The sequence below is a fragment of the Carcharhinus amblyrhynchos genome, chromosome 11 (genome assembly GCF_965287045.1).
Source record: "Carcharhinus amblyrhynchos chromosome 11, sCarAmb.v2.hapA, whole genome shotgun sequence".
Lineage (NCBI taxonomy): Eukaryota > Metazoa > Chordata > Chondrichthyes > Carcharhiniformes > Carcharhinidae > Carcharhinus > Carcharhinus amblyrhynchos.
The window spans coordinates 81,972,143-81,996,202 of record NC_137334.1 but is presented as its reverse complement, the minus strand read 5'-3'; the positions used below and the strand labels follow the sequence as shown (position 1 = coordinate 81,996,202).

At 45.9% G+C, this 24,060-nt stretch overlaps 1 protein-coding gene across 2 annotated transcripts in view; it reads left to right on the top strand.

The window, feature by feature from the left end:
• The window catches only part of epb41l5 (erythrocyte membrane protein band 4.1 like 5), a 160,431-nt gene that overhangs the window by 109,989 nt on the left and 26,382 nt on the right, over nt 1-24,060 (top strand). The window contains exons 16-21 of one of the 2 annotated variants that reach the window (XM_080199480.1): nt 6,182-6,351; nt 8,831-8,934; nt 10,659-10,778; nt 15,893-15,960; nt 18,774-18,878; nt 21,585-21,687. In XM_080199480.1, the coding sequence (XP_080055606.1) occupies nt 6,182-6,351; nt 8,831-8,934; nt 10,659-10,778; nt 15,893-15,960; nt 18,774-18,878; nt 21,585-21,687 (670 nt within the window). Of the gene's footprint in view, nt 1-6,181; nt 6,352-8,830; nt 8,935-10,658; nt 10,779-15,892; nt 15,961-18,770; nt 18,879-21,584; nt 21,688-24,060 lie in introns of both variants that reach the window. The other variant, XM_080199479.1, reaches the window with a different exon arrangement.

Below are 24,060 nucleotides of genomic sequence, written 5' to 3'. Positions count from 1 at the left end.
CTGACAGAAACCAGACGCGAGTATCCATCGCAGGATGTTTTGATCTAGTCATTTTCAGAGAGCATTCTGACTGTAAATACAACAGTTTTCTTCTTAAAACATTTATTAGGGTCATGGAACTGTTTTTTTTTTAAAAAAAAGGCAAGCTCTAGGAAGTTGCAGTCCATTCATATTAATCAGTTCAGTCATTCGCCTGAACAAGTCCCACTGCTGCAATCTCACAATATCAACATTGCATTTTGGAATAATTTACCCCGGTGTCTTGCAGTTAGGATTTCAGCACTGCAGCTCGGGTTTCATTTCTGTTTTGTCGAACTTTATTTAAAGAATGGCTTGAACGGATATTTGTGTGAGGAGAGATAAAACGCACAAACATCTTTTTTTTAATTTCTCCCCCGGCTGGGCGAGTTAAAAATAATTCCGCCTCTTCTTCCACATTTCTGCTCGTGTTTCTGCTGAGTGTGGGGCCATTCCAGCCACTGGTGGACTTTATAAATATCCGTGTGGAAATGCGCAGTGCTGATTGGTGACTAAATGCATCTCCACTCTGAGACTGGTGCAAAAGCGTCTATCCAATGAGCTGTGTGGCTGACCTTGCCTTGTAGTGAGATTCATCGCTCCGCTGATAGGTTCCTACTTTCCCATCCTTGGACCCCCAAGGGTCTGGTGAGCAGAAAGGTTTGCAAATGTTACCCCCCTTGTTTCAATAATGAATGACCCACAGTGCAATATAGAATCATTGAATTCCGACAGTGCGGAAGGAGGCCATTTGGCCCATCGGCCCTGCGCCGACTCAGCATCTTACCCAGGTCCACACCTTCACTCCCATCCCCACCCCCACCACCGCCGAACCCCACCCATCCACCAAAACCGCCCAATCCCTGTAACCCCTAATCCCTATCTACACACCTTGGGAACCAGCAATAAGGACAGCAAATGTATGGTAACACCGTCACCTGCTAGTTCCTCTCCAAGTGGCTGACCATTCTGACTTGGAAATACATCACTGTTCCTTCACTGTTGCTGGGTCAAAACCCTGGAACTCTCTCTCTGTAACAGCAGTCTGGGTGTACTTGCCATGGAACCATAGAATCGCTGCAGTGCAGAAGAAGGCCATAAGATCCAGTGAGTTGGCCCTGATTCTCTGAAAGAGCATCTTAACTCTCCCACGCCCTATTCCCGTAACCTGTGCATTTACCATGGCCAATCCACCTAACCTGCAGCTCTTTAGTCACTGAGGGGCAATTTAGCATAGCAGATCTGTCTGCCAGAGCTGTCATGTTCCTGTCACCTTTCTGGTTTCTCGAGAAAGCGTTTCCTCTGTGACATTTTTCTCATCTTCCTCCGCTCCATTGCTGTCTGCTACAGCCAGTTCTGGGTGGACTCCAGCTGAGATGTGAACCAGTTTCGCCTCTCTCCGGGGCTGATGTAAAACCTTTTTAGTAGGGAGCATCCATCCTGAACAAATAGCTTGAACAAACCCTGTAGCCCATGCTTCTATTGATGGCTGAAAAGCATAGTTGGAAATGATATTTTGATTGAAATGTGGTTATATCGTGATATTATTAATCTGAAGATGCGGTCCAAGCTTTCAGGTACTAATTTTGGTAGCAATCTCAAAAGTATTAAAGGCTTTATTCGTGTTCCTTCAATTATATCGGCGTTTGAGAGCAGAAATCGTGTTCACAAAAGCTATTTTAACAATGAATGGAAATTGGGTTAAGTTGCCTGCCAAAGGGCTGAGATATGGCTGGAAAGCTCGCAGCTGCACTTTACTTTTGAGTGGCTAGTTATTGATGTTTCCACTCAGAATTCCTGCAGCAAGGATTTGCAAGTGAAGGATAAATTTGAAGGGAAAGAATGCATGTTCACTTAAGGCCCAATTTGCTTCTTTTCCTACTTGATTGAAGGTTATTTCCTCAGCAAATCGCCCACTGAGTTGTATTGTGTAGCATTTTCATAACCAATATATTTCGGGCTGTGTATTGAATAATTCTCCTGGGTCCAAGCCAAATAGTGATCCCTTCTTAGAATAGAATATTGCTAATTTACACCACCACTTAAAACTTTCAGTGATATTGTGTACTTAACTTGGTAAAATGTCCCAAGCAATTCTTGCCTGGGGTTAGAATTCATTTAGACACTTGACAATGGGGCTTGGGGTTCCTGATTACAATCCCATTCGAGACTGTTAACATTTAAAGAGAAATTTGAACACCCAGCGATTAACTGATATAACTAGGCCATAAAATTCCACATTTCTAAACCAAAGAACTGTCGGGTTTGTGAAAACAAATTGAGCAAACCCAGCATCGCTAACTTAGTTTTTAAAGATTTATGCTATAAATTTACGTCATGGGTGGCACAGTGATTAGCACTGCTGCCTCACAGTGTCAGGGACCCTGGTTTGATTTCAGCCTTGGGTGATTGCCTGTGTGGAGTTTGCACATTCTCCCTGTGTCTTACGTGGGTTTCCTCTGGGTGCTCTGGTTTCCCCTCTGAGTCCAAAGATGTGCAGGTTAGGTGAATTGGCCATGGTAACTGTGTGGGGTTATGGGAATAAAGGGAGGGGGTTTGCCTGAGTAAGGGGGGTAGTGGGAGATGCCTGAGTAAGGTGCTGTTTTGGAGATCAGGTGTAGCCTCATTGGGCCGAATGGCCACCTTTTGCACTGTAGAGATTCTGTGATGAATTCAGTTCTACATTTTACTCTTCCTCTTTCCCCACAACCCCCAAACCACCTAAGACTTCCCTTGCATCTTACATGTATCTTGAAGGTTCATTCATAGTAACTTCATTGCAGTGTGAATGTAAGCCTACTTGTGACTAATAAGTAAACTTTACTTTTGGGTCCAAACCAAGGGTATGCTACAGTTCTCTGGAATTCTCTTTAATTCTTCTCAGCATTCCAGCTATTCTGTCAGGTCCAAGCTTTTATGAAGATCCTTCCATTAATTTATGGCCACGTGACCCTCCAACTTTCCTTTCAGATCTCAAAGGTGGAGTCCTGTGACCAGGTGTGGACTTTACTATTTTCTAGCTGTGGGCTTTGAACATTCAGAATGTCTCTGGTTCCTAACAGTGCTCTCTGCTCCTAGTTTAACAGCTGTTGACGGATATTTTCCCCCTCAGTTCCAAGCTGACTGTGACTGCAAAGTGCAAACTTTCTGAGGGAAACATCCAACTCATCAAAACAAAACTGTTCTAATCCCCACATCATATCTCTCTGATAATGGAGTGCTTAGAACAGAAATTTATTTACCTCCAAAACAACCCTTTGATTCTGTGACCCATATTAATAATTTCTTTCTCTACTGGATAGAAGCGCCTTCGGACATCCTTAAGTCCACAAAGAAACCCTCTGGTTTACAAAGCTGCTTTCAGCTTCTTTTTTTCATTGGAAACTGCATGAATAATTTAAATACCGTAGATGTTGAAATCTGAAACAAAAACAGAAAATGCTGGAAAATCTCAGCGGGTCTGACAATATTTGTGGAGAGAAAATAGAACCAAGGTTTCAAGTCTGGATAATCCTCTGTCAGAGCTCTGGTGAAGGGTTATCCAGACTCGAAACGTTGACTCTGTTCTCTCTCTGCAGATGCTGCCTGACCCGCTGAGATTTTCCAGCATTTTCTGTGTATAATTTAAATCCCTCATAGGAATAATTGATGTTACCAAAACTCCTCCAAAAGTTCGACGATGGGTCATTTATTGTTAAGTTTCTCCCCATCAACTCTGACCTTATTGCTTAACCACAACTCACCTTTGAAGTGTAATTAAGCATGGATTGTTTCTTTAGTATTTATAGCAGTATTGTGTTTACCAGTTCCTGATCTACATTTTTGAAAAAATGCAACACCCCATCTAAAAGTTATTTTCTGAAATGTATGAATTATAAACCTAGATATTCGTGAAACTGGATTATGTCAATCTTGACGATACTTACTTGGGGGCAATGTTATTATTTTACAGCATAGAAGTTAGTTTAAGCCTGTTTTTTGAGGCTTGCAGTTGAATAACAAACACTGGAAGTCTGACGTTTGGTTAGAAAATCTGACCAATTGCTGAAAATCATGTAGCAATAAAGTTGATGCTCCAAATATATACGGTGGCACAATGATTAGCACTGTTGCCTCACAGCTCCAAGGACCCAGGATTGACTCACAGCTTGGGTAACTGGCTATGCGCAGTCTGCACATTCTCCCTGTGTTTGCATGGGTTTCCTCCGGGTGCTCCGGTTTCCTCCCACAGTCCGAAAGACATGCTGATTAGGTGCATGCTAAATTCTCTGTGTATCTGAAGAGGCGTCGGAGTGTGGCAACTCGGGGATTTTCACAGTAACTTCATTGCAGCGTTAATGTAAGCCTACTTGTGACATTAATAAATAAACTTTAACTTTAAATATATGCAGTATTTGATTGCAATGGATTAGCAAAACCAATCGAAGGGATCTTTTCTTTCACTCAATTCCGAGAAGGTGGATTGTGGTTGTAAAGCCCCACCCTGCCAACAGTCCTCCAGGTATCCTTGTCAAGGAGGTATGCTTGATCCTGAGTACCGACTGTCCGCACCGTTTGTTCAACCACATTGTTGGAATTAAAACCAATGGGTTGCCAGGTTGTTCCACATCATCACCCCAACCCCCTCCAACCAGTCCTGGAGGTGGTGGACAGATGCCTGTTGTGTGCCACCAATTCTACCCAACTAAGACCAACAAACACAGCTGGGTATGGAAGCACTCAGTTTGTTGACCTCTGACTCCATGTGGTATTGAGATTGAGCCTGGGAGGGTGCTGAATTTCCATTGATTTTATTTCATACCCTCCCTCCAATGCTTCACCTAAAACCTGAACACCCTTCCATTTGCACATTACCAATCTAGCATTGTGTCCATGGGTTATTGCATTGTACCACCTTGAAGAAAGACAGGAATTCTAATTTCTCGCTTTCAGAAATGTTTTAAAGGTTTTTGAAAATCTGGTCGTCCATCTGTTGTAACTGAAACAGGTAAGCATGTTTTCATAACTGCTTAGGAATAGATCCAAGGTGCAGAGTACTTGATCTTTCCGATTGTGGTTACACAAATGGCTCTTGACATGACCATTGCCCGGGATGAAGGTATGCTTTATCAATGAATGTTTGCTGCCATCACACTGTGCCTGTGGAGTGACTAATCAAGTCCAAGACTATTGTATTACACTAATTAGTGACTGCCTCTACCTGTGGCTGCTTTGGACTTGTGCTAATAGCTTCAATCATTTGATTTTAGTGGCTGAATTGAGCAATCAGTTGACGGGGCCCAGCGGTTATTGGATAGGCTTCTAGGCATTTTTTGCCAGTGCTTGCATTCTGAGATTCTGTGCGGTTGTTCTTTGAAATTACAAATTGTTGGCCATGATGATTTGTCTGACTGTTGCTGCCACCCTTACCGATAGTACGTTGGGAGCGTCAATGATTGGGGTGCGACCAAATTGGCAAAATGACTTTGGCGACGATATTTAAAAAGGCAAAATCCTTGGGTAGTTTGGTGGGGAAGGTGACACTCTGCCAACCTGCTAATGTGATCAGCTTTGTGTCGGGAAGTGAACTTGTAAACTGCAATTTTTTTTTCTCTCGCAAACAATCCAGGCTCTCTTAATTCTTAACCCCACAGAAGTAACTCTTGACGGCAATCTCTTGGGTGCAGCACCCCTTTAATGGTTACCAACCCTTTGAGCACTGTGAGCACGCTTCTGCCACTAATTATAGCCCCAACAGATTCGCGAAACAAAAACAAACGCAGCGAGTGCTGCAAATCTGAAATGAGCATTGAAAACTCTTGAGGGGAGAAATCGAGCAAAGTGGGTGACCGTCCATCCTGAAATTATTAACGCAATTTGTTGCAAAGCTAGTGCGTTGGACGCGGGGACAAGTCGGGAGGAAGCCTGCCTTTCCCCAAGGACGTGCGATAAAATACTTGTGCGCCTGGGAAGTTTCGCTCAGCGCTCAAAGGGTTAACAAAAGCAATTGAAGTTTGACTTTGCCTGGCTGAAGGATCGATGGTGTGGGTGAACGGGGCGCTATCTTCCTCCGTGGCTTGCATGCATGAGGGTGTTGGTTCCAAGGTGGGACGAAACCTTTCCCCCGAACGTTCAAGGACTGAAGCAACATTTTAAAAGTGTTGCGCTGATTTTGTTTCCACAGCGGGCAGATAGCAGACTTACTCGATACCAACGAACTGCTGGAGACTTGTGTGGATGATGTCATCGGAGTACCAGTTGCCATGACAGCGGCAGGAATGTCGGAAGATTCGGTTCAAAGTTTGACCTCTGCTGGAATGACTGAGAGTGTCGGTGGGAAACCAGATTCAGCTGGTAAGAGGCAGGTTGCTTCCAGCGCTTTGTTAATGTGGTGGTGGGATAAGGAGTGTTGTGTGTGTATATAATTTGAGGTACCAGTTTTATAAATAATAATTGCACTTGTAAAGTCCTTCTTTACTTCAAAACAATGCCACACACTGAATTAATCTTGTGTTGCAGTGTGTTTCAGCGCTAGTGAAACATATTTATTAGTCATGAGTAGGCTTACGTTAACACTGCAATGAAGTTACTGTGAAAATCCCTTGGTTGCCACGCTCCGGCGCCTGTTCGGGTACACTGAGGGAGAATTTAGCATGGCCGGTGCATCTCATCAGCACATCTTTTGGACTGTGCGAGGAAACCGGAGCACCCGGTGGAAACCCACGCAGACACGGGGAGAACGTGCGAACTCCGCACAGACGGTGAGCCAGGCTGGGAATCGAACCTGGGTCCCTGGCGCTGTGAGGCAGCAGTGCTTGCCACCATGCCACCCCACCGTACCAGTGGAGTTGAAGGTGTGACGTTGATTTAAAGATTATTTATTATCCAAGGGCACTTGTGTAAAGCTTAAGTGATCTCTTCATACACCTCGAATAGCTTCTGACTATCTTCAGTCAAGCTCGGTCCACTTTCCAGTAAGCCTGGGTGAAATATTCTGCCAGGGAGTCAGTGCAGACTCAATGGGCCAAGTGGCCTCCTTCTGCAATGCAGGGTTTCTATGATTCCAGGTTTAAAAAAAGGCCGATTCCAGAACACTGAGGACGCCAGAGCGATTGATGGTGGCCGGCCAGCAAATATCTAGACCAACGCGAAGACTTGGATTTGAAACTTGCAGAAGTGATTTGGTGTGTGGCCATGGTTTTGAAGTGATGAAGAACTGTCTAAGTGCAATTATTATTTATAAAACAGTGCACCTCAAATTATATACACACAACACTCCTTAGCCTGCTATCACATTAGGTCGGTTCCAAATCTCAAAACCCTGGAACTCTGCACCTCCCTGTAAGGTATCGGCAAATCTTTAAATGCCAATGTTATCGCCATTACTTGACTTATTTTACCTTCCTTCCTGTATTCAGCATCCTGCATTATGGGCCTGGGGCCTTCATTTAGTGGTTTGCTAATTTAAACAGAAGATTCCAGTGAATTGAACTTTGATTGTCCATATTGGTGTTACTGATTTTCATGTTTAGATCCTTCCATGGCCTTGCTTCCTCTCAACGTTGTTTAACCTCCTCGGATTCTGTCATTCTCCAAGGTCTCTGAGCCTCTTTAGGTCTGGCTTTTTGAGCATTCTTGATTTTTTTATATATATGTATCAGTGCACCATTAGCAGCCATATCTTCAACTGCTGAGACCTAAACTCCCTCCCTGAACCCCTCTGCCTCACTACTTCCCTCCCTCCTTTAAGTAGCCCTTTAATAATTACCTCTTTGAGGCCAAGCTTTAAAACGCTTGTCCCTAACATTTTCTAGAGTGGCTCAGTGTCAGACTTTGTGGATATTGTTACTACATTAACAGTGTTGGAGGGTCAGCGCAAGACTTAGTGTTGGTCTAGATATTTGCTGATCGTCCATCATCAATCACTCTGGCGTCTTCAGTGTTTTGGAGTCAGTCTTCCCGACCTATAATCATAAAAAGCCTACAATGCAGAAGGAGGCCATTTGGCCCATTGAGTCTCTTTTAACCAAGTGTACTCCTCCATCCTATCCCTGTAACCCCACACATTTAGCATGGCTAATCCACATAGCCTGCGCATTCTTGAATCCCTATAGTGCAGAAGGAGACCATTTGGCCCATCAAGTCTGTACAGACCACAATCCCACCCAGGACCTATTCCTGTAACCTAATCCCCCTGACACTAGGGTCAATTTAGCATGGCCAATCAACCTAAACCGCCATATTTAGAGCGTGGGAGGAAACCGGATCATCCGGAGGAGACCCATGCAGACACAGGGAGAACACTGAAACTCCACACGGTCACCTAAGGCCAGAATCGAACCTGGGTCCCTGACGATGTGAAGCAGCAGTGCTAACCACTGTGTCACCATGCTGCCCATAATGTTGGAGTGTGGGAGCTGGAGGAAACCCATGCAGACACTGCAGAAACTCCATGCAGTCGCCCGAGGCTGGAATCGAACCCGGAGCTGGACAGACATACACAAACAGTTAGTATATGCATTGCACTGCAATGTGAATTGTCTGTGGTGAGTTGAGGAAGGATACTACATTAAAGCAAGGCCCAGTTTTAGATTAATACAGTGGATGAATTATATTGCTTGATGTATTTGCCTCAGCAGTTTCCCTGAGAATAACCAATTTTCCAATCGAGTAATGAAAAATTAACTTGTTGGCTCATCAGCTTGTTGCTGGAGATTCCTCCGAATGGAGTGGGGAATAGTGGGGGACGCTCGATGTATAAATTGCATTAACGATGGGAACACGTTTGTTTAACCGCTTGTTATTGATCCCTTTTGCCCTCTCCATGTTCCAGCATTGGATGAAGTAGTGGCAAGGCTGAAGCAGCTCCAGATAGAGAGCAGCCCTGTTCCTGGGACCAGGCCCAACATCAACCTCCATGTGAACGCCAATCACCAGGTAGGAATGAGATTGGTGGCTTTACCCTGGTTTCAACTGAGATACCCGTATCAAATCAATACCTTCTCTTCACCAAGTGAGGCTGCTGGCCAGTACCTATGTACTGACGATGGCACCAAACTCCAATTACATAGAACGTAGAACAGTACAGGCCCTTCGGCCCTCGATGTTGTACCGAGCTTTGTTCAAAACCAAGATCAAGCAATCCCACTCCCTATCATTCTGGTGTGCTCCATGTGCCTATCCAATAACCGCTTGAAAGTTCCTAAAGTGTCTGACTCCACTATCGCAGCAGGCAGTGCATTCCACACCCCAACCATTCTGAGTAAATAATCTACCTCAGACATCCGTCCTGTATCTCCCACCGTGAAACTTATAGTTATGCCCCCTAGTAACTGCCACCTGAGGATTTTACAGATTAAATTGCTAATGTTCTAAATTGAATGCAAATTATACTTTTGTTGCCTAAGGGCATCACAAAACCTCAAACGGGCAAAGGCCTTTCAACCTGTAAGAATATAAGGAATCGGGGCTAATCTCTTTGGCTCTTCAAGCCATCTCTGCCATTTGATAAGACTAGGGGTGATTTACTTTGATTTTGGGATGTGAGTATCGCTGGCTAGGTTAACATTTATCACCCGTCCCTAACTGCTCTTGGGAAGTTGATGGTCATCCAGCTTTCTTGAACCCTTGCTGTCCATGTGCTGTGAGTACGCCCACAGTGCTGTGAGGGCATTCCAGGATTTTGACTGTGAGATGGTCTAAGAACAACAATATAGCTCCCAGTCTGGAAGGCATGTGGCTTCGAGGGAAGCTTGCAGGTTGTGGTGTTCCTGTGCATTTGCTGCCCTTGCCCTTCTAAATGGTAGAGGTCCTGGTTTGCTCCCATCGAATCCCTACAGTACAGAAGGAGACCATTTGGCCCATTGAGGCTGTACCAACCACAATCGCACCCAGGCCCTATTCCCATAACCCCACACATCTACCCTGCCAATCCCCCTGACATTAGGGTCAATTTAGCAATCATCCTAACCCACACATCTTTTGGAGTGTGAGAGGAAACTGGAGCACCCGGAGGAAACCCACACAGACACGGGGAGAATGTGCAGACTCCCCGCTGACAGTGACCTGAGGCCAGAATTGAAATTGGGAGCCTGCCGCTGTGAGTGCTAACCACTGTGCCATCGTGCCAACCCTGTGTTCTTGAAGGACCCTTGACCCCAGCTTCCCTTCAGTCCCTTAATCCAAAGGATTTTTCTGTCTCTCTCTGGAATAGTCTCAATGATGGAGCACCCACACAGCCCTGAAGTCAAAGATTTATAACCATTTCTGTGAAGCAATGCACTCTTATACCAGCTGTAAATAGCTGACCCCTATTCTAAAATTATGTCCCCTATCATGCCATTCCTCCCATATGTTCAAGTTACTCTATCGTTGGTTATATTCCACTCATTTCATCAAAACCTCCCTTCAAACACACTGATTCCTGATGACATTTGAAGGAAGTCCATTCTCCAGTTTCACCAAATGTTAACATCCTGAGATGTTTTCTCCTGTTTTGTGTCAATGAGTAGCTCAAACTATGGCATCAGATGGCAGCATTTTAAATATTGCCTGTATGAAAGAAGGCGCCTCTGATGCTGATGATATTCTTGGCGTTGTAGTTCAGAGTGTGTATGCTTTGGGAAGGGCCAATTGATTTTAAAATGTTGTCTTTGTGTCAGGATGAAATTGTTAAGTTGATGGACAAGGACCTCAAGAACACAACCAGTGTCCCGTGCCCGATTCCTCCCGAGGACACGAAAAGTAACAGTTTTAAAGTGCAGACGGAGGCTGGCGTGAAGGTAAAACATTGACAAGGGTTCGTTTTGTACAATCTAAATAACCTGACTGTCAACATTGTAAAAAGTCTGACAACACCAGGTTTTAGTCCAACCTATTTATTTGATAATATACTCACTAGCTTTCGGGGTTACCCCCTTCGTCAGGTGAATGGAGAGTTCTGGCCTCAGACAGAGCATATAAAGCACAGACAGTTTAGAGATTACTGATTAAAATGCGAATCCTTACACCTAACCTGCTGTTCAAGACCTGAAGTGGCTGATAATGTGAGTGGAAGGAGCACTGATCACAGTTTAAAGAGATGTGTATTGTCTCCAGACAGTACAGTAAGTGAGGTTTTGCAAACCCAGGCAAGTCATGGGGGTTACAGATAGTGCGACATGAACCCAAGATCCCTGTTGAGACCGTCCTCATGTGTGCGGAACTTGGCTATCAGTCTCTGCTCAGCGACTCTGCGCTGTCGTGTGTCGTGAAGGCCGCCTTGGAGAATGCTTACCCGAAGGTCAGAGGCTGAATGCCCGTGACCACTGAAGTGTTCGCCAACAGGAAGGGAACAGTCTTGCCTGGTGACTGTCGAGCGATGTTCATTCATCCGTTGTCGTAGCGTCTGCATGGTCTCCCCAATGTACCATGCTTCGGGACATCCTTTCTTGCAACGTATCAGGTAGACAATGTTGGCCGAGTTGCAAGAGTATTTACCATGTACCTGGTGGATGGTATTCTCACGTGTGATGATGGTATCCATGTCGATGATCCGGCATGTCTTGCAGAGGTTGCTGTGACAGGGTTGTGTGGTATTGTGGTCACTGTTCTCCTGAAGGCTGGGTAGTTTGCTGCGAACAATGGTCTGTTTGAGGTTGTGTGGTTGTCTGAAAGCAAGAAGTGGGGGTGTGGGGATAGCCCTGGCGAGATGTTCGTCTTCATCAATGATATGTTGAAGACTCCGGAGAAGATGTCGTAGCTTCTCCGCTCCGGGGAAGTACTGGACGACGAAGGGTACTCTGTCCACTGTGTCCTGTGTTTGCCTTCTGAGGAGATCGGTGCGGTTTTTCGCTGTGGCGCATCGGAACTGCCGATCTATGAGTCGAGCACCATATCCTGTTCTTATGAGGGCATCTTTCAGGGTCTGGAGGTGTCTGTCACGATCCTCCTCATCTGAGCAAATCCTGTGTATACGGAGGGCTTGTCCATAGGGAATGGCTTCTTTAACATGTTTAGGGTGGAAACTGGAGAAGTGGAGCATTGTGAGATTGTCTGTGGGCTTGCGGTACAGTGAGGTGCTGAGGTGACCGTCCTTAATGGAGATGCGTGTGTCCAAGAATGCAACTGATTCTGGGGAATAGTCCATGGTGAGTCTGATGGTGGGGTGGAATTTGTTGATATCATCATATAGTTGTTTCAGTGATTGTTCACCATGAGGCCAAAGGAAGAAAATGTCATCGATGTATCTAGTGTATAGCATCGGTTGAAGATTCTGTGCAGTGAAGAAGTCTTGTTCGAACCTGTGCATGAAGATGTTGGCATATTGAGGTGCAAATTTGGTCCCCATGGCTGTTCCATGTGTCTGGATGAAAAACTGGTTGTTGAAGGTGAAGACATTGTGGTCCAGGATAAAGCGGATGAGTTGTAAAATTGCATCTGGAAACTGGCAGTTGTCAGCATTGAGTACTGAGGCAGTCGCAGCAATGCCATCGTTGTGGGGGATGTTGGTGTAGAGCGCTGAGACATCCATTGTGACGAGGAGTGTCCCTGGTTCAACTGCTCCGTGTGTGCTGAGTTTCAGTAGGAAATCCGTAGTGTCGCGACAAAAGCTGGGGGTTCTTTGTACAATGGGTTTCAGGATGCCCTCAACGTAGCCGGAGAGGTTCTCACACAGAGTCCCATTGCCCGATACAATGGGACGGCCAGGTGTGTTTGCCTTGTGTATCTTTGGGAGGCAGTAGAGATCTCCAATGCGGGGAGTACGTGGAATGAGAGCACGGAGGGTGCTCTGAAGGTCCGGATCATGTTAAAGAACATGTTAAAGAAGCCATTCCCTATGGACAAGCCCTCCGTATACACAGGATTTGCTCAGATGAGGAGGATCGTGACAGACACCTCCAGACCCTGAAAGATGCCCTCATAAGAACAGGATATGGTGCTCGACTCATAGATCGGCAGTTCCGATGCGCCACAGCGAAAAACCGCACCGATCTCCTCAGAAGGCAAACACAGGACACAGTGGACAGAGTACCCTTCGTCGTCCAGTACTTCCCCGGAGCGGAGAAGCTACGACATCTTCTCCGGAGTCTTCAACATATCATTGATGAAGACGAACATCTCGCCAGGGCTATCCCCACACCCCCACTTCTTGCTTTCAGACAACCACACAACCTCAAACAGACCATTGTTCGCAGCAAACTACCCAGCCTTCAGGAGAACAGTGACCACAATACCACACAACCCTGTCACAGCAACCTCTGCAAGACATGCCGGATCATCGACATGGATACCATCATCACACGTGAGAATACCATCCACCAGGTACATGGTAAATACTCTTGCAACTCGGCCAACATTGTCTACCTGATACGTTGCAAGAAAGGATGTCCCGAAGCATGGTACATTGGGGAGACCATGCAGACGCTACGACAACGGATGAATGAACATCGCTCGACAGTCACCAGGCAAGACTGTTCCCTTCCTGTTGGCGAACACTTCAGTGGTCACGGGCATTCAGCCTCTGACCTTCGGGTAAGCATTCTCCAAGGCGGCCTTCACGACACACGACAGCGCAGAGTCGCTGAGCAGAGACTGATAGCCAAGTTCCGCACACATGAGGACGGTCTCAACAGGGATCTTGGGTTCATGTCGCACTATCTGTAACCCCCATGACTTGCCTGGGTTTGCAAAACCTCACTTACTGTACTGTCTGGAGACAATACACATCTCTTTAAACTGTGATCAGTGCTCCTTCCACTCACATTATCAGCCACTTCAGGTCTTGAACAGCAGGTTAGGTGTAAGGATTCGCATTTTAATCAGTAATCTCTAAACTGTCTGTGCTTTATATGCTCTGTCTGAGGCCAGAACTCTCCATTCACCTGACGAAGGGGGTAACCCTGAAAGCTAGTGAGTATATTATCAAATAAATAGGTTGGACTAAAACCTGGTGTTGTCAGACTTTTTACTGTGTTTACGCCAGTCCAACGCCGGCATACCCACATCATGTCGACATTGTGGCAGGTTTAGAATACCTTAGAGGGACAAGTTTGGAAATGTCTAAGACCCTTTTCTCTACAGTCAACAGGTGAATACGGTTAGGTTCACATATATTTTTAAACCTCTCCTAGCTGCACTTATCTCACCTTTTTAAGCCGATAGTGCAACAATTGTAATCCTCGGCTGGAACTTTGCAGTCCTTTCCCGCAGTGGGATTGTCCAAAGTCAATGGGTAAGCGAATGGCTCGCCACCCTCACTGCGGGGGCACCCTGCTGCAGTGGGGACAGAAAATCCACAGCCCTTGTTCCTAAAGCTGGCCAACCTGATATTATCAACACTCATGGTGTAAAATCAAAGCGAGCATTTTGAGAGATTGTGATTAAATATAATGAACAAGCCGCCTTTGACCGAGACTTGCTGTCAGTTGGTGAGGCTGGAAACGTGAACCGGCCCAAGAGTTACCTTTGGCTCCGTGATGGCGCTTTCACTTCTGGGCCAGAGGTTGCGGGTTCTAGTCACGTTCTCGGGGACAAAATGGAGGCTGACCCTTCAGTGCCACACTGAGAAAATGTTAAAGGTGCCAACTGTCGAGTGAGACGTTAATTTAAAGGCCTCATCTGTAGGATGGACACTAAAGATCCCAAGACAATATTTGAAGAAGGGCAGAGGAGTTCCTTTTGCTGTCCAAGCCAATACCTATTCCTTGTTTTGTATCACTAAGCAAAGGACTATCCAGTCATTGCCATGTTGCTGCTTCTGGAACCTTGCTGTGTGAAAATTGATGCTGCGTTTCCAACGTTACAGTGGTGATTAAAAAGGAAGTACTTGACCGGCTGTTTGAGACACCTGAAGGTTGTAAAAGGTGATGTCTGAAATACAATTCTTCTTGTCAGTGCTGCTGGTGACCTGGTTAGGGGCCAGACTTGTACAAGTGCCCACTCTACGCTGGGCACAGCTGTCGTGCCAGTGTTGGAACTGGATTCCTAACGGTCGGAGCTGTAAATATTCACCTAGATAAGTAACTTCAGAGAAAATCGCAATCAGAATCCGTTGAATTTATAAGACTTGAAAGCAGGAATCTTAATAAATTGGACTTAATAGGCTTGCACTGTCCAACCTGTGTTGTACACAGTCCAGTCATTCAGTAACACTTTGCAATGCGTATGAAGGAATCCGAATTGTTCATGTCATAGAGGTTTACAGCATGGAAATAGGCCCTTTGGCCCAACTTGTCAATGCCATCTCTTTTTTTTAAGCTCATCCCGATTGCCTGAGTTTGACCCATATCCCTCTATATCCATGAAACTGCCCAAATGCTTTTTAAGAGACAAAATTATACCAACCACTACTACTACCTCTGGCAGCTTGTTCCAGACACTCACCACCCTCTGTGTGAAAACAATTGCCCCTTTGGACACTTGTATATCTCTCCCCTCTCACCTTAAACCTATGCCCTCTAGTTTTAGACTCCCCTACCTTTGGGAAAAGATATCTAGCTGACCTATGCCCCTCATTATTTTATAAGATCACCCCTCAGCCTCCTACACTGCAGGGGAAAAAAAAGGCAGACTATCCGCCATCTCCTTGTAACTCAAACCATCAAGTCCCGGTGGCATCCTCGTAAATAATGTGTTAAAATTCTGCACAGGTCACAGAAGCCTGGATTGACTTGGGAACTTTTGAATTAAGTGCTACTGTAAAGAGCCCCCTTTAAAATAACTTGTTCAAATTTTAATCTAAAATTTAGAAGAACCTCACTGATATTCCAGACAGAGTTGTGGCTTCATGTCATTTTCATAGCGGGGCAGTGAGATATGACCAGAGGGGCATGTGTACTGTATATTCTGTCCATGTTAATAAGGTGCGTATTATTGTTTAGATTCTTTCATAATAGTTTTACATATTTCTTCCCAGGTGGCGCGAGATGATACCAGGCTGAATGACAATAACTCGAAGCTGTTTGACACAGCCTTCAGCTGCAGGTCAGGACACGATTTTTTCACAGTACAATTTTCATTTTGGGGCCAGATGTAATTTCTTTGAAGTTTTTTTTAATTGTCCACTGTCCTTCCCCTGAGAGTGCTGATTCTCCCCCTGGTATATTTCCACCGACACAGGCAACCCCTCAATAGCGTTTTTAAGCTTATTTATTAGTGTCACAAGTTGGCTTACATTAACACTGCAATGACTGTACTGTGAAAATCCCCTGGTCGTCACGCTCTGTTTGGGTACAGAATTTAGCATGGCCAATGCACCTAACCAGCTTGCCTTTCGGACTATGGGAGGAGACCGGAGCTTCCGCCGGAAACCCATGCAGACACGGGCAGAACATGCAAACTCCACACTGCACCCGAGGCTGGAATTGAACCCGGGTCCCTGACACTGAAAGGCAGCAGTGCCAGCCAGTCTGCTGCTGTGCCGCCATCGCTCACATCGGCTATTCTTTGAACAAGGGACGCAAAGTTTGCATGCTCGTGCAGCAAGCTGTTAGAAATCTAAATAGGACATTGACCTTTACTGCAGGGAGACTGGAGTATAAGAATTAACCAGTATTGCTCCAATTGTACACGATTTTTGGTGAGATCACATCTGGAGTACTGTGTTGCAGTTTTGGTCTCCACGTTTAAGAAAGGATTTACTTGCACTGGGAGTGGTACAGGGAAGGTTCATTAAATTGATCCCTGGGACGAGGACATTGCCCTATGATAGGGTGGACATTTAGAGACTGTTTCTACTGATGGGGCGGGGAACCTAAATCACAGGAGCACAGTCTCCGGATAAGGGCCCAATCCTTTAGGACTGAGATGAGAAATTGCTCCAAAGGATTGGAAATCCTTGGAATTCTCTATCCCAGGGGTTGGTGTTTCTCCATTTGTTGAATGCATTTAAGGCTGGGGCAGGCAGAATTAAGGTTTAAGATTTATTTATTAGTGTCACACATAGGCTTACAGTAACACTGCAATGAAGTTGCTCTGAAAATCCCCTAGTCGCCACACTCTGGTGCCTGTTTGGGTACATTGTGGTCCTTTGGGAAGTTAAGCGATATGGGGGGGAACTGGGACAATGTAGGTGAAGCCCAGGATCAGCCATGATTGTACTGGATGTTGGAGTGGGCCCAATGGCTGTGTAGCCAACCCCTGCTCCTTGGGTGTCTGCAACCCTAGATAGTAGTTATTAGCAGCTTATTTTACTGTATGCACTTTGCAGCATTCAAATGGAATCCTGCCCTTGCATCATATTTGGCACGTGTTTTCCTGTGCATGCAAGCAAAGACCGTCAGACCCACTTGTATAGTTCCCTTAGCCAGGTGAGTGCCAGGGAGCTGGTTATATGCATATCTTTGATATCTTTTCTCCTTCTAATGGTGCATCTTTACCATGCCAAACATTACACAGGGAGTGCTGCACATTCGGAAGTGCTGCCTTTTGAATGAGATGTTGAACTGCTCAGGTGAATGTACAAGATCCCACGGCACCACTTCGGAGAGGAGCAGGGGAGTTAGATCCTGGTCAAGCTGCAAGTTATTTCCTTGCCCTGTTGTTCCTATCCTGGCCACTAGATGGTGCATGAGAGTGGCCTAGATTAGAATGACTATCCCCCAGTCCCCCATCACATGTTCCTCCTTTCACAGTGCTCCCCTCCTCTTGGTAGACATGATGTGTCTGTGCAATTCTATTCAACAAAACACTGAAGTGTAATTGTGTGTCTTTGTTTCGTAACTGGTTTAAATGCTTCTGATCAGGACGTCTTTATGAAGATCTGGGGAGGTTTCAGTTTAACCCGTTACTGAAAAGTGACAATTTTTAGACATGGTTGTGATTTAATGTATACCCATCTCCCAGCACCTTAATTAGTTAGCAGCCAATGAAGCTGTGTGGACCAGAAAGACTAGTGTTTTTTCCCTGAGTTAGTTGGTCTCAGATTGGGTGTCAGCGAGGGAGCTGGAATTTTCTTCTGTGGCTTTGGGTTCGAAAAGGGACAGTCAACTCGAGTTCAGAGATCCTGATCTCTGCTCAACAACTGCTGCCACAGCTGTGTTTGTATTAGCTCCCAAAAATGATGCCTTCCCAAGTTCAATAACCCATCAGGACTCATTGTCTTGACTAGCTGGGTGAGGTGGAGCGTTTCCATGGAACCTCAGTGGAACATAAGAACAAGGAGCAGGAATAGGCCATCTGGCCCTTCGAGCCTGCTCCACCATTCAATAAAATCATGGTTGATCTTTTCGTGGACTCAGCTCCATTTACCCGCCCGCTCACCATAACCCTTAATTCCTTAACTGTTCAAAAATGTATCTATCCTTGCCTTAAAAACATTGTGAGGCAGCCTCAATCCCTTCACTGGGCAGGAAATCCCACAGATTCGCAATCCTTGGGTGAAACTCGAGACTAAAACTGTTCCCCATTATTTTGAGGCTAAGCCCCCTAATTTCACCTGCCAGTCCCTGCTTCTGTCTTATCTATTCCTTCATAATTTTATATGTTTCCATAAGGTCTCCAGTTATTCTTCCTAATTCCAATGAGTATAGCCCCAGACTACTTAATCTCTCTTCACAAGCCAACCCTCTTAACTCTGGAATCAACCTAGTGAATCTCCTCTGCACCCCCTCCAGTATATCCTTCCTCAAGTTGGGAGCATTCAGATGTTCACAAAAAGGCAGAATTGCCTGGGTCTGAGGGACAATATCACTTGTCAGCTGACACTGATGCCCATTAACCTGCTCTCTGCCCCTATTGTGACAATCAAAGCTTTGTCTGAGTGCAGCACACTGTGATTGTGTTCATATTTTAAGCAGGGGATCAGGAGCTGCGGAAACCATGTTAGTGACGAGCAAAATCCCAGAGCGACAAGGTTCCTGGGGCCCAGTGAAAGGCAATCCAGTCAGCACTGCGTTCAACCTGTAAGTATTTCCAGGGGTAAAACCCTCGCTGCATTGCAGTTGTTGAGGTTAAAACATCTGTGATGGGGGCAAGCGAGTCTACTCTGTCATCGTCTTACAAATGGGACAAATTCTGGACCAGATACGATCACAAAATAATTAACTGAAACAGGCTAGAGCTGTGAAATCAAAGCAACGATCCCAATGCAGGAATTGGGAGCAGGAGTCAGCCATCCAGCCCCTTCGAGCTTGCTCTGCCATTCGATAAGGTCTTCACTCATCGCGTTGTGATGTTGACTCCACTTTCTTGCCTGTGCCCCATAAATCTTCACCCCTCCCAATAACCATTCACCCACCCCCTTCACCCCCCCCCTCCCCTGTAACCCTTCACCCTCCCCTCCCCCATAACCCTTCACCCCAAGGGAGCGGAAACATCTCAATCCTGCTTATTCTCAGCAAAGTAATCAATATTTTTGCAAGTACTGAAACACTCTTATTCATTTATTAGTGTCACAAGCAGACTTACATTAACACTGCAATGAAGTTACTGTGAAAATCCCCCAGCTGCCACACCCTGGCGCTTGTTTGGGTACGCTAAGGGAGAATTTAGCCTGGCCAATGCACCTAACCAGCACATCTTTCGGACTGTGGGAGGAAACTGTAGCACCCGGAGGAAACCCAAACAGACATGGGGAGAATGTGCAAACTCTGCACAGACAGTGTCCCAAGCTGGGCATCGAACCCCGATCCCTGGCGCTGTGAGGCAGCAATGCTAACCACTGTGCCACCTGACTGCTTCGTTACTGTATCCCATCACAGCCAGGTTTGGAAGCATATCTATTTCCAAGTTAAATATATTTAGTGATATTTGGCCTCCCCAGCCTTCAGTGGTAGCCTGCTCCATTACTATCCTGGGAATGGTGACCCCTTGTTCTAGACCACCCCCCCCTGCCCCCACCCCGCATCACCATCAGCCAACATCTCTGCATCCAGTCTGTCCAGTCCTGTCCGAATTGCCTCTGTCAATTAGGTCCCCTCTCATGCTTCTAAATTCCAGTGAGCACACCAGGCCTAGTTGACCCAATCTGTCCTCCATACCTAATTCAGCCATGCCAGAAATCAGAGTGTGGTGAACCTTGACTGCTTGAACCCGATGTGGCCAAGTGTCGGGAAGGCAGAGGTAGTTTCAGGTGAGCTAGGTTTGTAATGTTAAATATTAGAGATGAGCTATGGATTTAAGTGGGTTAATTTCGCGCTTCTGTGTAAGAGGAGCAGAGTTCTGGTTAGATTCATGCTAGACAAAGGTGTTTGGGGTTTTGGTCAGTTCAAACTCATCATCCTCAGTGTGAAGGAATTTCTTTTCATCTCAGTTTACCCCCCACCCTCAATGCTCAGTATCCTCAGACTGTCACCCCTGGTTCTGGACACGCCCACCATCAGGAGAATCCTTCTTGCATCTACTATGTCTAGGCCTGTTAGATTTTGATGGGCTTCTATGAAATCCCCACCCCACACCTCATTTTTCTGAATTGCAGTGAACATGATCCTAACTGGCACAATCTCTCCTCATACCCGCCATCAGCCTGGTAAACCTTCTCCACACTCCCTCGAGAGCAAGAACATCCTTCCTCCAATAAGGAGACCAAAACTGCACACAATATTCCAGATGTAGCCTCACCAAGGCCCTGTATAATTGCATCAAGACATCCTCTCACTGTGAACATACCATTTGCCTTTTTTACTGCCTGCTGTACCTGCACGCTTACTTTCAGAGTCTGATGCATAAGAACACCCAAGACTTCATTGTACATTCCCCCCAATTTACAGCCATTCAGATAATAATCTGCCTCCTCCTTTATGCTGAGGGGCACTGGCCATTTAGTTTCAGAATGCTTTTATCTTTGAACCTAACGGAACTAAAGGAATATTGTATTATAATCAAACTTTTATGTTTCAGATAAGTTGTTGATAAGAACTAATTGGTGGCCCTCTGACTTGGTTCCTCCACCTTTTCTTTTTAAAAGAAAGTAGAATCATAAAATAGAATCTCTACAGGATGTGGAGACTTTGGAGAGAGTACGGAAGAGGTTTACCGGGATGTTGCCTGGTCTGGAGGGTATTAGCTATGAGAAGAGATTGGACAGACTCGGTTTGTTCTCTCTGGAACGATGGAGGTTGAGGGACCTCCTGATAGAGGTCTACAAGATTATGAGTGGCATGGGACAGAGTGGAGAGACAGATGCTGTTTTCTAGGGTAGAAAAGTCCAGCACTAGGAAACATAAGAAATAGGAGCAGGAGTAGGCCATCTAGCCCCTCGAGCCTCTAATGGGTTTAAGTCCATGGGGAAAAATTTAGAGGAGATGTGCGAGGCAAATTTTTTACAAGGAGGGTGGTGAATGTCTTGAACGCGCTGCCTGGGAAGGTGGTGGGGGCAGGTATGATAGTAGCATTGAAGGGACAACCAGATGAATTCATAAATAGGCTAGGAATGGAAGAATAAGTGCATATGGCTTTGGTTTCGGCAGGCATCGTGATCAGCACAGGCTTGGAGGGTCGAAGGGCCTGTTCCTGTTCTGTACTATTCTTCATTCTTTGAAGATGATCCTCGATGACCATCAGGTTGAGGGGGTTCAATCCTCGATCGTTTATATATTATTTATGTAGGAGATAAGCCTGGCTCTTTTTGAGTTATCATTGTGTCATAATCTCTGCCATCTCTCCCCCAGTGATGAACTGAGTGAGAAGGAGACGGCTCCATACTCTGAAATTCCAAAGCTTCCGTTGACTCCGGCACCCACGGAGCCGCTCAGTGACCTTCCAGCTTTAAAGGTAAGAGGAGCTTCAAGAACAAAACTCCAGCATCTTTTTCATCCAAAGCATTTTCGCAAACAGTTAAGACTCTTTTTAAGTGTAGTCACTGTTGTTATGTGAGAAAATGTGACAGGAGACCAGCACGCAGCAAGCTTCCTCACGTATCAGTGTGACGACAGCTCAATATTCTGTTTTGGTGATGTTAGTTGAAGGATTGGTTGACAGCTGGGGCACGGAGAGCATTCCTGCCGGAATGAGCAGCAATCTCTTCGGAAAGAGCCTGGGCAATGCAACAGCTCTCAAATTGCAACCAAGTTAACACACGGGAATCCTCCTCCGTTGGTACATATTTGGATGCAGTGTAGACTCGGCACCAAGTGCTATCTCCAGTACTAAGATTAGGCTGCACGATGGTTAGTACTGCTGCCTCACAGCGCCAGGGACCTGGGTTCCATTCCCGGCTTGGGTCACTGTCCATGTGGAGTCTGCACGTTCTCACCGTGTCTGCGTGAGTTTCCTCCGGGTGCTCTGGTTTCCTCACCCACACCGAAAGACATGCTGGTTAGGTGCGTTGGCCATGCTAAATTCTCCCTTCGTGTACCCAAACAGGCGCCAGAGTGTGGCAACGATGGGATTTTCATAGTAACTTCATTGCAGTGTTAATGTAAACTGACTTGTGATGCTAATAAGTAAACATTAAAACTTTTAAGATTAATAAACACTGGACCATCCCACTTATACTGTGCATTAATTTTAAGTTGAATAAGTAGGCTTACATTAAAACTGTAAGGAAGGTACTGTGAAAATCTCCTAGTCACCACACTCTGGCACCTGTTCAGGTACACCGAGGGAGAATTTAGAATGGCCAATGCACCTAATTCTTTTGGACTGTGGGAGGAAACCAAAGCACCTGGAGGAAACCCATGCAGACACGGGGAGAACATGCAGGTTCCACCCAGACAGTGACCCAAGCCAGGAATCGAACCCGGGTCCCTGGTGCTGTGAGGCAGCAGTGCTAACCTCATGCTGAATGGCCCAATTCTGCTCCTGTATCTTCTGGTCTTATGCACCATGAGTGCTGGCAGTGTATTCGCGGTGAAACTCCTAACTGTATTTGTTCTTCCCCTCTCTAACCCAAGGTTCATTGTGTTCCTTTGTACTTCACCTGAATATGCGCTAACTGAGCAAGAGCTTGGTGCTGCCTTTGGGGCCATTGTCCTGTATCACTTATCACCGAGTAACACGTACCCAAGCCTGGCTTTATTGTCTCGCTTGCCACATGCGTTTGTTTGTTGGCCCATGTGCCTTGTGAGCTCGGTTGAACTATAGTATCCTTTGTGTGTCTTGGCTGAGTTTGCATGTGTCTTTTACAGCTGACCTTTTCCTGGTCTGGGCCATTTTCTAGACCCAGCAAGATCCAGTGGTGGAGGTGGGTCAATGAGGAATATTGTAAGGCTAAATTTTCCAGTGATGCTTTTGCCTGTCGATGAGTACAGGATTACTCGTGACTCCAGCTCTCTCACTCCCTGTGGGTTCGCGGTAGCTTTCATTGGCCTTGGCACTGGGCTCTGGTGACCCGCTTCAGAGCGGACATGAAGATTAGCCTTTATGTTTAGGATTCTCCAGAGGTTTATATTCATCTGACCTACAGGCAGCAGATCACAAGTCCTCCCAATCTGAATACGAAGGAACTCCTCACCACATGGGTGTGCTGTTGGACGTTCCGCTGCTTGCTGTTAATCCATTTTACCACAAGAGGGCAGTGGAGCCACCCAATCAGCTAATTTATCAGGAGCTGTGTCCCTCTGTGACAGCCAACCCGTTGTCCTGCTAATGTTTGACAGCTATGTTCGATACTGTTCAGGTTGAATTCTCTACAGATGTCCAGAAGGAGAATTGCCAGGGCAGCAGCTGGGAATTCTGCAGCGCGTAACTTGCTTCCTTACTCCCCAAAACCTGCCCACCAACTCTTAGATTCAAGTTTATTTATTAGTGTCACAGGTAGGCTTAACACTGCAATGAAATTACTGTGAAAGCCCCCTAGTCGCCACACTCCGGCACCTGTTTGGGTACACTGAGGGAGTATTTAGCATGGCCAATGCACCTAACCAGCACATCTTTCCAACTATAGGAAGAAACCGGAGATGTAAAAGTCTGAGGTCACGTACCAACAGAACAGCTCAAGAACAGTTTCTTCCCTGCTGCTGTCAGACTTTTGAATGGGCCCACCTTGCATTAAGTTGATCTTTCTCTACACCCTAGCTATGACTGTAACACTACATTCTGCACTCTTCCATTTCCTTCTCTATGAACGTTATGCTTTGTCTGTATAGTGCGCAAGAACATAGAACATAGAACACTACAGCACAAACAGGCCCTTCGGCCCACGAG